The 12,025-nt window shown below is 53.1% G+C and overlaps 2 protein-coding genes, 1 long non-coding RNA gene and 4 other non-coding genes across 10 annotated transcripts; all 7 read right to left on the bottom strand.

Moving 5' to 3' along the window:
• Window positions 1–467: 467 nt before the first annotated feature.
• On the bottom strand, window positions 468–2,252 carry LOC128819011 (ras-related protein Rab-39B-like). Its single transcript, XM_053998896.1, has 2 exons — window positions 2,023–2,252; window positions 468–1,198 (listed from the first exon to the last, which is right to left on the bottom strand). Exons 1-2 carry the CDS (start codon window positions 2,235–2,237, stop codon window positions 766–768), a joined length of 648 nt encoding a protein of 215 aa, XP_053854871.1. The 5' UTR covers window positions 2,238–2,252; the 3' UTR covers window positions 468–765.
• A 451-nt stretch (window positions 2,253–2,703) lies between these two features.
• On the bottom strand, window positions 2,704–4,068 carry LOC128819150 (ras-related protein Rab-42-like). Its single transcript, XM_053999111.1, has 2 exons — window positions 3,809–4,068; window positions 2,704–3,118 (listed from the first exon to the last, which is right to left on the bottom strand). The coding sequence occupies exons 1-2, from the start codon at window positions 4,066–4,068 to the stop codon at window positions 2,704–2,706; spliced, it is 675 nt and encodes a 224-aa protein (XP_053855086.1).
• A 1,122-nt stretch (window positions 4,069–5,190) lies between these two features.
• On the bottom strand, window positions 5,191–11,085 carry LOC128819060 (uncharacterized). 4 transcript variants are annotated; one of them, XR_008440629.1, is made up of 6 exons: window positions 10,868–11,085; window positions 7,848–8,808; window positions 7,378–7,467; window positions 6,737–6,782; window positions 6,270–6,371; window positions 5,191–5,642 (listed from the first exon to the last, which is right to left on the bottom strand). It is a non-coding gene; the product is annotated as an uncharacterized LOC128819060 (long non-coding RNA). The 4 variants fall into 4 exon arrangements; XR_008440631.1 differs by having other exon boundaries at window positions 7,378–7,444; XR_008440630.1 differs by having other exon boundaries at window positions 7,378–7,441; window positions 10,868–11,084.
• LOC128819161 (small nucleolar RNA SNORD99) lies at window positions 5,771–5,841 on the bottom strand. The gene has a single exon (XR_008440663.1). It is a non-coding gene; the product is annotated as a small nucleolar RNA SNORD99 (small nucleolar RNA).
• LOC128819154 (small nucleolar RNA SNORA61) lies at window positions 6,582–6,698 on the bottom strand. Its single transcript, XR_008440657.1, has one exon. It is a non-coding gene; the product is annotated as a small nucleolar RNA SNORA61 (small nucleolar RNA).
• On the bottom strand, window positions 6,899–7,029 carry LOC128819165 (small nucleolar RNA SNORA44). The gene has a single exon (XR_008440667.1). It is a non-coding gene; the product is annotated as a small nucleolar RNA SNORA44 (small nucleolar RNA).
• Window positions 7,628–7,768, bottom strand: LOC128819164 (small nucleolar RNA SNORA16B/SNORA16A family). Its single transcript, XR_008440666.1, has one exon. It is a non-coding gene; the product is annotated as a small nucleolar RNA SNORA16B/SNORA16A family (small nucleolar RNA).
• Window positions 11,086–12,025: the final 940 nt, after the last annotated feature.

Here is a 12,025-nt window from a genome sequence, read left to right as displayed (position 1 = left end):
TCTGTGCCTGGACATTGAAAAGGCCACATGCCCCTGACTGTTGCTGCTGCTCTGCTCAGACCTCAGGGAAGCTGTGAGGGCTGTTGTGGGTATGCAGGAGTTGACAGCACTGCAAACCCCTGCACGACAGGAAGGCTCCTGCAGCCCTAAGGCAGAGCTGGACTCATCCTCCTTGTCCAGTTCTCTGGAGGCTCCCAATACCTGCAGGGAAACCCAGGGTAGGTGAAGTGATTCCATGACCATCCGAGGCTCACTCCTCATGTCACTGTGGGATGAGGAGCCTGGAGAGCTCCTTTCTGCAGCCTTGTAGAGAGATTTTTTTTTTTTTTTTTAAATTATATTGTATGAAGATTAATCTGAAAGGGAAAGTGGGCATTTCCTTAGAATGGTATGTGGTTATTTTTGCTTTGGACTCAACTAGGCATGTACTCAGCCAGAGTGGTAGATACATCATCTGAGTTCCATGATAAATTTGTCAGTTTTAATTCTATTTGGAAAGACTTAAAGATTTAGGGCTTTATGACTGGGATCTCAGTCAGTACAAGAGAGAATAGGGGAAGGGGTGACATTGACCTCTGCAGGCCTGTGGGGTTCCACCGGGGGACTTCACCCTTCCAACACGCTTCCTTTTTCCCAGGAAAACGCAGGCAGAGGGTGACCAGAGGTATTTAATATGGCCATGCCGCCTCTGCCTGTGCCTGGCTGTTCCATATCCACTTCCCCTCCTGAGCCCAGCATGTCCCTGCCTTGCCAGTGTCCTCAGCTCTAGCATGAGCATCTCTTCCGCTTCTCCTCCTTCTCCAGTGCCTGAGCCTTGGGCAGCACCGGCAGTGGGATGCTGCTCTTCACCCCGTCCCACGCCTCGCTGGCCACCAACCGCCCCGTCTGCAGCGCTTGGTAAATGGCCACTGTCAGCATCTGGAAGGCCTGGACCACATTGGAAGCATCTTTGGCTGACGTCTCCACGTACTGGACACCCAGTGAGGCCGCCAACTTCTCCGCCTCCCTCTGGCCCACCCGGCGCTGCCCAGCCAGGTCACTCTTGTGCCCCACCAGCAGGAAGACCATGCGGAAGGGCTGAATCGTGTCAGTCACCTCCTGGTGCCATCGCCGGATGCTCTCAAAGGACGTGCGGTTGGTGATGTCGAAAAGCAGCATCCCCCCGGCAGAGTTGCGGTAATAGGCGCGAGTCACAGACCTGGGGAGGGGGCACCAAGAGCAGGGGAGTGAGAGTGAGTGGCCCCTGGGCTTTCCTGTGCCACCTCGAGCAGCATGTTCCCTGCCCACAGAGTGACCCTGGCTAGGACCTGCTCCTGCTCCTGCTCCTGCAAGCAGCACCTTGTGTTCAAAGCACCATGAGATCAGCCTATTGCAGTGTCAATGAGAGCTCCAGGGGCAGCTCTGTCCGTGCTCAGCCACCAAAGCTCATCTGTCTCCTGGAGCCACAACCCCCAAGTGCCCCTATGTCTGCAGCCATGTCCCCAGGGCTCCACCATCCCTGCTGTCATGGTCCTGGAACTCTTCTGTCCCTGCTGCCATGTCCCCAGTACTTTCCCATCTCTGCTGCAGAAGTCCTGGAACTTTCCCATTCCTGCAAACCCAGATCTGCCACTCTCCCATCCCCTGCAGCCACATCTCTTAAGTTTTCCTGTCCCCAGGAGCTGCCTGGCTGGTGGCGGCAGCCCCACAGTGAGGGGTGAAGGCTCCTAGCAACTGAGCTGAGGAAGAGGTTTTGCCCAGCACTCAGTGGGCTCCCAGCTGTTTCCCAGCCCCTCTGCAGCTGGTGTGGCAGGGGGGTTCTTGGGGGAGCACTATACCCCCTTTAGAGCTGGAGCAAGGGCTTACAAGGCAGTCCCAGGGGCTCCTTTCCCTTGGCTTTTGACATGGTGGCTCCTCACCCAAAGGGACAAGTGGGAACACACCCACATCAACAAACTCCTTGGGCTTGGAATCACAACACTCCACCCCAAATCTGGAGGGGGACACCCATCTCCACCACCCCTCCCGACACAATGGACCCACCTGAACCTCTCCTGCCCAGCTGTGTCCCAGAACTGCAGCTTCACTTGCAGCCCCGGCTCCAGCTCCACGAATTGGACGTAGAAGTCCACCCCCACCGTCTGGTTGACTGCGTCCAGGAAGACACCCTCGGTGTAGCACCGCAACAGCGAGGATTTCCCCACTGTCGAGTCCCCCAGCATGATTACCCGGAACTGGTACTGCCACCGTGGCTCCATCGGTGCCTCTGCTGGCTGCCAGGACCTGCCACCCCCGCACCAGGAGCGTGTTCAGGCAGGCAGGGAGCTCCTCCACCCAGGAGGCGTTCCCAGTACCGTCGGTGCTGTGTAGCCCCTTTGGAGCCCCTTTGTCCCCTTTATTTTGGCTCCATCCAGCTGGAAGCACTGAGGGGTGCCTGCTCCCATTTTCCTATGGACGGGACACCCTGAAAAGTGTCCCAGACAAGGGGAGCTGTTGCTCCACCAGTGATGCCCCCCAAAGCAGAGGATCCCCCATGCAATGGATTGAGTGCTGTGCCCCTGCCTGCGATGCAGTGCTTGGCACAGCCTTTATTTAGTGTGGAAAAGCCATAGGTTTATTAAAATCAGGTGGGAGACCCAACCCCATAATCACCCAAGGGCTGCAGGTGTTGGGTGTAGAGAGAAGCATCCCCACAATTTGGGATCCCACGTCCCCCTATCCCCATCAGCACTGGCAGCGCTCCCGGGGCTCCCTCCCTGCCAAGGGCTGGCAGCGACTCTGGCTGGGGATGAGCCTGATGCCATCACATCCCTGGTGTGGGGCAAGGATCCCCCGGCCCAGTGCCTGCTGGATACCTCCAGCCAGCGTCTGGAAGGCCAACTCCACGTTAAGGTTGCTGAGGGCTGAGGTCTCCACAAAGGCCATGCCCAGAGTGGTGGCGAGGTGTCCAGCTTCCTCTGCTGACACGGCTCGTTCAGCCACCAGGTCACATTTGTGTCCCACCAGGACAAAGGCAGGCAGCTGGTCCCCCGCAGCCTGGTGATACCACTCAGGAACGTGCTCAAAAGACTCCCGGTTGGTGAGGTCAAACACCAGCAGCACCCCCGCCGCACTCCGATAGAAGGACCTGGTGATGGATCTGTGCATACCCAGCAGGTTTTCAAAGGATATTGGGAAGCTCTAACACTGACAACCCTAGGATGGGGCTTGGGAGATTTTTAGTTGACAGGTCGGACCTCAGGAGTGGAAAAGGGAGACCTCTCTTGGCCATTTACATCACCGTTTTCTGTTCAGCATCCCTCTCCCCAGACTGGGGGGCTCCAGAGGAGACCTTTGGGGTTTTCAGGGACTCTGTGGTACTGTTTATCCCCGCACTAGCCCCAGATGCAGTGGGGATGGGGCAGCACTGGACAGAAATATGGCACCACCAGAGCCAACCTTGGGGTCCCCAAAAGGTTCCCAGGGATGGGGAGGGCCTGGGAGCCCAGCTCCAGCCACAGCACTTTGGTCTTCAGCCCTTCGTGCCCCATTTGAACCTGTCTCACACTCCCAGGTGCTCCTGGCTTCAGCCTGATGCGATCAGGAAAGAAACCACCCAGCCCCAGCCCGCCAGCACTCAGGAACGAGCACCCGGCCCTGCTCCCTTGACTGCTCCCCTGAACAGCTCCAGTATCACTGCAAGCTCAGCACAAGGTGTCACTGGCCCCTAGGTATCACCATCCCAGTGAGCCATTGCTGCCTGTCCCTGCACACCCAGCTGGGGATTTACGAACGCGCCAGGATGGGAGGATGACGCGGTGCGGTGCTGGGGCCCGCACACCCACCTCACCTGAACCGCTCCTGGCCGGCCGTGTCCCAGAGCTGCAGCTTGGCCTTGCCGATGGGTGGCACCAGGATAGTCCGGCTGTAGAACTCGACGCCGACGGTGGGGCTGGGGGTGGCTGCCCCACCAGGACCCCCACCTGGCCCGTCAGTGAAGCAGCGCAGCAGTGAGGACTTGCCCACAGCTGTGTCCCCCAGCACGATGACACGGAACTGGAAGTGTCCCTCGGGGTCAGGACCCCGGGGGGAATCTGTCACTGTCTCCATGGCTGAGCTGACCAGATCCCGACCACTGCGTTCCTGCTGTGCTAGCAGCGACAGGACAGGTCTCCACCCTTGTCCCCACCCCACCGGAGGACAGGGCCGGCTCTGGCCCCGCAGTCACCCGGGCAGACAAACAAACAGTTTGGGAGGGAGCAGCTGCTCGCGCCGTCCTCATCCTTCCCAGTAACACTGAGGAAAATTTAAGTGTTCTTCCCAGGTGTACATCCAAAAAAGGGTTAGGAGCTGCTGCATAGCTCTTTTAACTACTCAAGAAAATCACTGAATTAATTTACTTGCCTTTTTAATTCTGTTTTTAAAACTATTTTTGTCCATTTACCTGTTTCCCAACCACCAAACTCCAAAACACAAACCCTAGCAACAGCCCAGCATTTCAAACTTCAGCAACACAGGTTCAGCTCTAATCACACTGGCATTTAGTCTTCATTTGCTGTCACCAGAATGTTGTTTAGTGTTGCCACATGCCAGCTCCGCATGTCTACCTCTACTAGCAGCCCCTCATGTCTCTGCTGCCTGGCTTTGGTGACAACAGGGACAGTCAGGCAGTGAGTGCAGAGACTCACTGGTGTCCCCCAGAAGCCAAGATCCTGGGAGAAGTGGGATATGCTCCACAGGAAAGGGGCTCTCAAGACCTGCAGGTAGGAGACTTAGAATTGAGTCAGAGGCACCAGCTCAATATTCCAGGACAAAAATTTACCTCGGGCTGAGGGATTTTGCCACAGCCCAGCAATCCAGGGACAGAAATGAGTGGCTCCAACTCAAGAGTCTGTGGCTACCCACAACCCATTTTTCTCCATGGTGAGAAAACAGGCAACCACAGTCACCAAGGCTCCAGCTCTGGGTGTTGGAACATCCCAAGGTTGCAAGGAGCTTCTTTAGCACCCCCATGAAGGCCCAGGTGTTTCTGCATTCTAGGGACCCCTGCCAAGGGCTGTGGGGCATACCCCACTGGCAGGTGCTGCAGCAAGCACAGAAACTCGCTTCTGAGCACTGGTGAACTCCACTGGAAGGGGATGCTCAGCCTCCATGGGTCAGCCTCCATGGGTCAGAGCCAGCCCAGCCTCTTCCTATCCCAATGCAACTCAAACACAGGAGACACCACAAGGATTTGAAATAATTGCATTTATTCAAACTCTTATCACACACACAGAATATTCCAAGTTGGAAGGGACCCACGTGGATCACTGAATCCAGCTCTTAAGTGAATGACCCATACAGGGATCAAACACACCAACTAGGCATTACTGGCTCCCTGCTCTAATCAAGTATTTAATATCCAGACCCCCTCCTGAGAAAACTCCATGGAACAGACTGTTCTTCCATGTGGAGCATCTGAACGGGAGCTTCAGCAACACCTGGAGCCAAACCAGTTCCATCTCCCTCCACTGCAGGTAAGTGGAGCCCAGAAGCGGCTGGTCCCACTTGGTGGAGCTCATAGCTCAGGAAGGAGCCAGGATCTGGCTCTGCAGAGCTCCCACTTCTGGAGGAGAGGACTGGGAAAGAACAGTTTGGAACTGCAGCACCAAGTCCCTCAGGGATGGTTCAGCCTCTGCTTAGACCTGAAAAAAGAGATAAAAAAGAATCCAGCTGAGTGATGAGCAGTCAGGCTCTGCGCTGTGTCAGATTCCATCCACATACCAGAACTCCTGGATGTCCCCTCCCTGCCCTGTGGTTTTGGGTAGCTCATGCCTGGCCTCAGCCCCATATCCGCAGGACTCATCCAACAGTCTCCAGACTTGGGAATCATCATGGACCAGGCTGCACTGCCACTGATCTCACCCACACCCTGCACTGCAGATCACAACTCTTTGCCAATTAAAAGCCTCTGAAACAAGGTTGATCATTCCCACCTGCATAGTCCAGGTGAAAAACTGGCCACTTCCAGCACAGTCAGCTTGAACTGTCCCTTGTCCTCCAGACCCGACTCCAGATCATACAATCCCAGAATGGTTTGGGTTAGAAGGCACCTTAAAAGCTCACCCCATTCCACACCCTGCCATGGGCAGGGATACCGTCCACCAGACCAGGGTGGCCTAAGCCCCATCCAACCTGGCCCTGGATGGTTGCAACCATGGCTTCTCTGGGCAACCAGGGCCTCATCACCCTCACAGCCAAGAATATCCTCCCAGTATGTAGTTTACACTTACTGCCCATCCCAACACCGGAGTTCCCCAGAGGACACTCACATGTTCCACACACTGCAGCTTTCCCACAACTCAGGTCCTATGGGAAGCTGAAGCCCTTGGGACAGGGCTCACAGGTTTTCATCTTTTTCCACAGAGTTATTGCTGAAAAGACAGCAGCCAGAGTTTAGTGCCTGAAGCCAATGGGTCACTGTAAATCTATAGCTCAGATATTCCCGGACAAATTCCAACCCCCCAACCCTCATGGCACATCTGCGCCCTGTGCCCAACGTTTATCCCTTCTCCTGACTAGGAGTTTCCTTCCCAACAAATTCCCAAAATAGTGAGGCTGGTGCAGCCTGTCTTCCTAGTGGCCCCTCTCTGCACAGGACACACCTGCAGAGAGCCCAAGACCAGCATGAATGTTACTCTTCCTCCTTTTTCGACCACAAGATCGGTATTCAGATCTGATGGGAAAGGGATTTGGAGGGATGGGCTGTGGAGATCCAGCAAGGGTACTACCCTCTCACCTGGGTTTATCCATCAGATGGGTGAGCTCTGGAACACCCAGGACCCCTGGAAGACATCACAACATACCCCCAGTATCAGCAGTGGGCTGCAGACTTTTGTGGACATACCTTTGACTCATTCCACCCCGGAACCCCAACCAAGGAACAGCCTAATTCCCAAAAATGTATTGGAGGGGTGAGTGACAGTCACAGGCAGAAGAGGCCCAGCAGTCAAAGACCTTCCCATTGCTCTGGCATGTTGTTGGAGACCTGCAGCTACTGTGTGGACCCACAGGTCTTGGATAAACATGCAAGTAAACACAGAGTTTATCTGGTAAAGTCTGTGATAAGAGTGATTGACTGGCTCTGGTATCTGGGTTGACTCCCAGTTCTGCCTCCAGCGAGCCCCAGAGAGAGGAATTGCCCATATTTCACCCATACATGATCTGGATGGGGCAAGAACTAAGGGAGTTTGCAGGGCCCAGCCCCAAGGACAAGCCCTATGGAGGATGCATAGCCTCGGAACAGCACGTGCTGGCACTGCCCAATAGCAGAGGGGCAGGAAACGCTGCTGGCTCCTACTCTGGTCCAGGGAGGCCACAAAACCAACCAGTTCTCAGCCTCTCAACGGAGGACTCCAGAACCTGGGTCAGCCATCTCACCTGCCCAAAGCTGAGGCCGTCACCAGCCATCCCATGCCCCAGGACCACCTTCTACACCAGGATGCTGCTGGGGAAGAAGAGTGTCTTGAGCTTTAAGTAAATTGCAAGAGAAGTAAGTTAAAACAAACTACAGCATGCCGGGATATAACCCTTCCCCCCCCGTGCATCAATCTGGACCCCAGGGGCAGGGAGGGATTTGGGGCAGCCGCCTACTTCCAGCACCAGTAACACCCCCTTAGCCTATGGCGGGCCATGTACTTTCCCGAAATGTTGCCGGACAGTTACTAGGGCTCCAACTGAGCGGCGACCGTCGAGGAAAATCTCTGCTCTCGGCTCCTTTTTGACTGCATCTACCACAGCACCGACAGACGCAGCTTCGATAGGGCCGGGCGGGTCCGGGGGGCTCTTCCGCCCGCGGCCGTCTGTCCCGGGACAGGGCATTAGCTCAGCCTCGGGGGTCCCTCACTTACCCGGAGCCGGGCCCGGCCTGAGGAGGAGGGCGGGGGCAAGGCCGCGCTGCCCTTCGCAGCCTTCGAAGCGCACCGAAGCGCGGCCGCCGGACGTGATGCTCACAGGGCGCCGATGCGGCGGAGCCGAGGGGCAGGAGAGCCCCAGCGACGAAGGATGGCGGCGGATGGTCCCCAACGGTCGCCGTAAGGCCTCCCCAGCTCGCCGCCATGGCCGAAAGAGGCGGAAACTGCTCCGCGGCCATCTTTTATAGTGCGATAGAGCGGGCTCCGATTGGCTGCTGGTGCCGGGCCCTCGCGCAGAGGCTTCTGGGAGTTGTAGGTCGCGCTGCCTACAGTCCCAGACATCGTTCCTGCCTGTCCCGCTTCCGGCGTCCCATCACCCCATCCCAAAGGATGAACGAGACTCCCGAACAACCTGCTGTAGTGCCAGCTGTTCCTGCTCATGGCAGCGGGTGGAATGAGATGAGTTTTCAGCCCTCTCCCAACCCAAACTATTTCATGATCCCATGATTCACAACTCCCACTAGCACTGGGAGCAGCTGCACAACCCCACGCCACCTAAATGACTCCCCAGTCCGGGTGGGACAAGTACAGTTTCTCTCTCCTTCTCCATGCAAAGTCCACACCAGGAGTTGCTCTTTGAAAAGCTGAAAACAACAGCTGCATTTCCCCTACTCCTTCCTCCCTTTTGGAACGGGGGAGGTGCGGGGGGTGGGGGGAACAACACTCCACCCTCGGAGAATAGAAGAAAAGGATCTTGGAAACAGAAGTCTCTTTGCCAACACAATACCTCTGTAAGGCTCCTGGCTCATGATTCATAAGCTGTGGAAAGGATGTAAAATGGCAGCACCTGTCAATGGGCTGGAAGGGAGTGCTGGAACAGCTGCTGGTGCTGATGCTGAAGGCACAGCCATAGTGGGAAATCAGGTGGAAAAGCCTGAGACTGCTTCCTGTCCAAGTCCTGGAGAAAGGGCAAAAAGGACGGTCATGTTTTAATCTGTTCTGAGCAAATGGACAGATGAAAAATTTCCCAGTGTTCAGTAATGGCCTTTTGAGCTGGTAATTCCCTCCAAACACATCAGATCAGCAAAAAAATAAACCCTCAGCCATTTAAGGTTAAGTCTGGGAGTGAGCCCCAAACTTTGTGTGGCCAAATCCTCCACAAGACAGCCCTTGCCAAAGCTGTCAGGGACAAGGTACAAGCAGCTGCTCCCATTCTCTTCCTTCATGGATCTCACAGCTGCTCCGCCAAGTCACAAGGCAATCCCTGGAGTCTCCTTGGCACAGCCACTGATACAACATGAGCCTAAAAATCATGTCAAATCCTAGGGCAGAGTAAAGCCTGGGAGATTACTGTAGGAAGAAACATCTACCTTCCCCAAAAATTCAAACCTTGGCAAACATTGCTTGGGAAGAGACTCTTCCAAATGCTGAACTGGGAGAATCCCCAAAGAGCAGCAATGAAAAGCACTGGATGCCTAGCAGACCTCAGCCTGCCATGACAAGATGGATGGAGATCCAAGAGGGGCAGAGAAAATCCCACTGCGTGTCCATGGTCAGCGAAGCCCTGATGAAACCTCCTGAGAATCTCTCACCAGCCTCTTCCACAGCACAGGACAGGGAGCACATGCTGGAAGAGGCTGCAGTTCCCACCACCTGACAGATGGGAGCAGACAATGCACAGGGATGTGAAAACTATCAGTAAGGAAAAGCAGGTGTGCATTAGTGATCCAGGTGGTTTGTTGTGCCTATGGCTTCCTGGGACACATCAAGGGGCCAAAGCAAGTCTTGGCCATGGTCAGCTCTCAATCTCTACCAACTGTGTTACCCACCATTGCTTTTTCCCTGGAAATTTTACAGCAGAGGCAGCATGATCTTTGAATGACAGAATCATGCGACATCCTGATTTGGAAAGGACCCACGTGGATCATCAAATCCAACAGAACTGCACAGAACACCCCAAGAATCCCACCATGTGGCAGGGAAAAATGAGTGTGTGCTGAGCAGGATCCCAAACACCTTCTTAAAAAACTGACTGCACTTGGAAAAAACATTTTGACTTGAAATAATTACTAAGGAAGAAAAAAAAAGGAGATATTTTCTGAAAAAATGCTCTAACCAGCAAAAAAAGGAAAGTGAGCTCTGTCAGTGACATTTCCCGAAGCAGCTCTATCAGTTCCTGCTACTGCATTTCAAATTCATACCCCATCCTGCCACTGAATTAGTTTGATGGTTAAGCAAATCCCAAGTTAAATCCAGAAATGGGTGTATCCTTTACAAGATCACTGGGAGCAAGGCTGGAAGGTAAAAATTTCTCTCGGATCTTGTTTAGCAAAAGCTGAAGATTAACAAGCCAGTAAAGAGATACCCAGTACAGGAAGATTAGAGTCAAATATTTATCTCTGTTCCTCAAAAGGGATTTAGAGAAATTCCTAAGGGTGTTGTGTATGTCTCAGTGTGTGGGATATGAACCTGTCTCCAGAAACTGATCCAAGTAACAGGAATTTTCTCTAGTCAGACTCACATGGGAAAAAAAAAAAAAAAATCACTATCAGCCCCTTTCAGCCCTCTTATCGTTTGCTAAAGAAATGCTTCCAGACTCCTCATCCCTTTGGAAGAGGGTCAGGATCACCAATAGGCCACCCCAATGTGTATTGTCAAGCTTTTAATTAAACACAGCCTCAGAGCTCAGCCTTTGGAAATCCCCACTCTGTGCCTTAAAACACCCACGTCCCCCCAGCTCTGCCGAACATTCCCAGTCTGTGTAACTCAAATGGGAGTCAGAGTCCCTACAATTTCACCTAAATTGGATGATCGCATCTTCATCAAATAATACAATAAGAATATTTGAGTTGTTTTTGGAATTGCTATAAACCCTGCCTGCTGAAGGGCAGAGTGCTTCTTGATCTCTGTTGCCGATATGGATGCAATTTTCAGGAATTACATCATCCCAGGGAGCTGTGATATCACCTGCCTTGAACTTCTTGCCTTTAGCACATAGAGATAAAAGCAGAATTTACCTTACTACATGGAGTCCTTGTCTTTCATCCTGTGTAACACTAAATGGTAATTAATATGGGTTTTTCCTGTAGCCATCCAGGAGAAACAAAATCCCACACTCTATTTAACTGGGATTCCAAAAGGCAAACTTTACAAATCCCAGGAGGTGGCTGTTTTGTAGCTCCATCTAAAAGTCTCTCCTGTGCTTCAGACACAGCAATAATGGCCGGGAGCTGAAAATGAACATTAAGATGAGTAAGTGATATTAAAAAAAAAACAAAACAAAACAACAAACAATGCAGAGATTTAACAGCTCCACACAATCTTGGCTGGCATTCTCCCAAATAACCCTAAAAGCCTGGCTCATACTTCCAGGGAATGAGGCCCAGAGCCTCACATCAACCTCTCTCGTGAAACAAAAGCTGGAGCTATTTCAAGCTCTGCAGCACCAGTAAACAGGAGTCAGCAGCTCATCTCTGCTGGCTTCTGCACTGCCAAATTATTCCTCACAAGGGTCTGTCCATGCCCAGCTCTCCCAGGAATTAGGGGTTAGGATGGGTTGGATTAATATTTACAATTTTTCCTTCCACCACGAAACAAAAGCAGAGCACAAAAGGATTTTCCCACAGGGCTGCTGTCTGATCCCTGATAACCTGGTCCTCTCTCCTCTAGAGACAGACTTGTACGGAGGTAGTTTATCCAGGCATTAGGGAATACTCCACAGACAGCAATGCTGGGCAGATGAGAACAGTTGAATAAATTTATATTGATAAGTAAATGTGGCTTCACCCCCTGGAGCAAACTGGGATGGCCACATTGTAAAAGCCAAAATTCATGGGGGTATGAAAAGACAACTCCAAAATAGAAGAAGAGCAGGCACACAGGGCAGCACAGTAACAGAATGACCTAGGAAGTGTTTTAAATGCCCTTCTTTACATCACTTCTGCAATGCCACTCTGCTGAACTTCCCAAGAAGAGGGGGTGTCTTGAGCTGAGCGGCCACATCAGAGGATATAAAGCTCTGCTCTCTGCCACTTCTGCTGCTTCTGAAACTCCTGGCATGCACAAGGAACATTCCTTTCCTTACATTCAGAGCAGCTGAAGGTGAGACAGCAGCACAGTCAGGGGTACAGCACGAGGAAAATTACAGCAGATGAGAACGCAGGAGTCCAGCAGTC

The sequence above is a fragment of the Vidua macroura genome, chromosome 25 (assembly GCF_024509145.1).
Source record: "Vidua macroura isolate BioBank_ID:100142 chromosome 25, ASM2450914v1, whole genome shotgun sequence".
Taxonomy (NCBI): Eukaryota; Metazoa; Chordata; class Aves; order Passeriformes; family Viduidae; genus Vidua; species Vidua macroura.
The sequence above is the reverse complement of the archived record's forward strand: the minus strand, read 5'-3'. Positions and strand labels throughout refer to the sequence as shown.

What these genes read in the sequence shown, in the direction of transcription:
- LOC128819011 (XM_053998896.1), bottom strand. Translation starts at nt 2,237, where the DNA reads ATGGAGCCACGGTGGCAGTACCAGTTCCGGGTAATCATGCTGGGGGAC. An exon ending in GCTGGGCAGGAGAGGTTCAG is followed by an intron (nt 1,199 to 2,022) that starts GTGGGTCCATTG and finishes CCCCCTCCCCAG; the next exon opens with GTCTGTGACTCGCGCCTATT.
- LOC128819150 (XM_053999111.1), bottom strand. Translation starts at nt 4,068, where the DNA reads ATGGAGACAGTGACAGATTCCCCCCGGGGTCCTGACCCCGAGGGACAC. An exon ending in GCCGGCCAGGAGCGGTTCAG is followed by an intron (nt 3,119 to 3,808) that starts GTGAGGTGGGTG and finishes GGGTATGCACAG; the next exon opens with ATCCATCACCAGGTCCTTCT.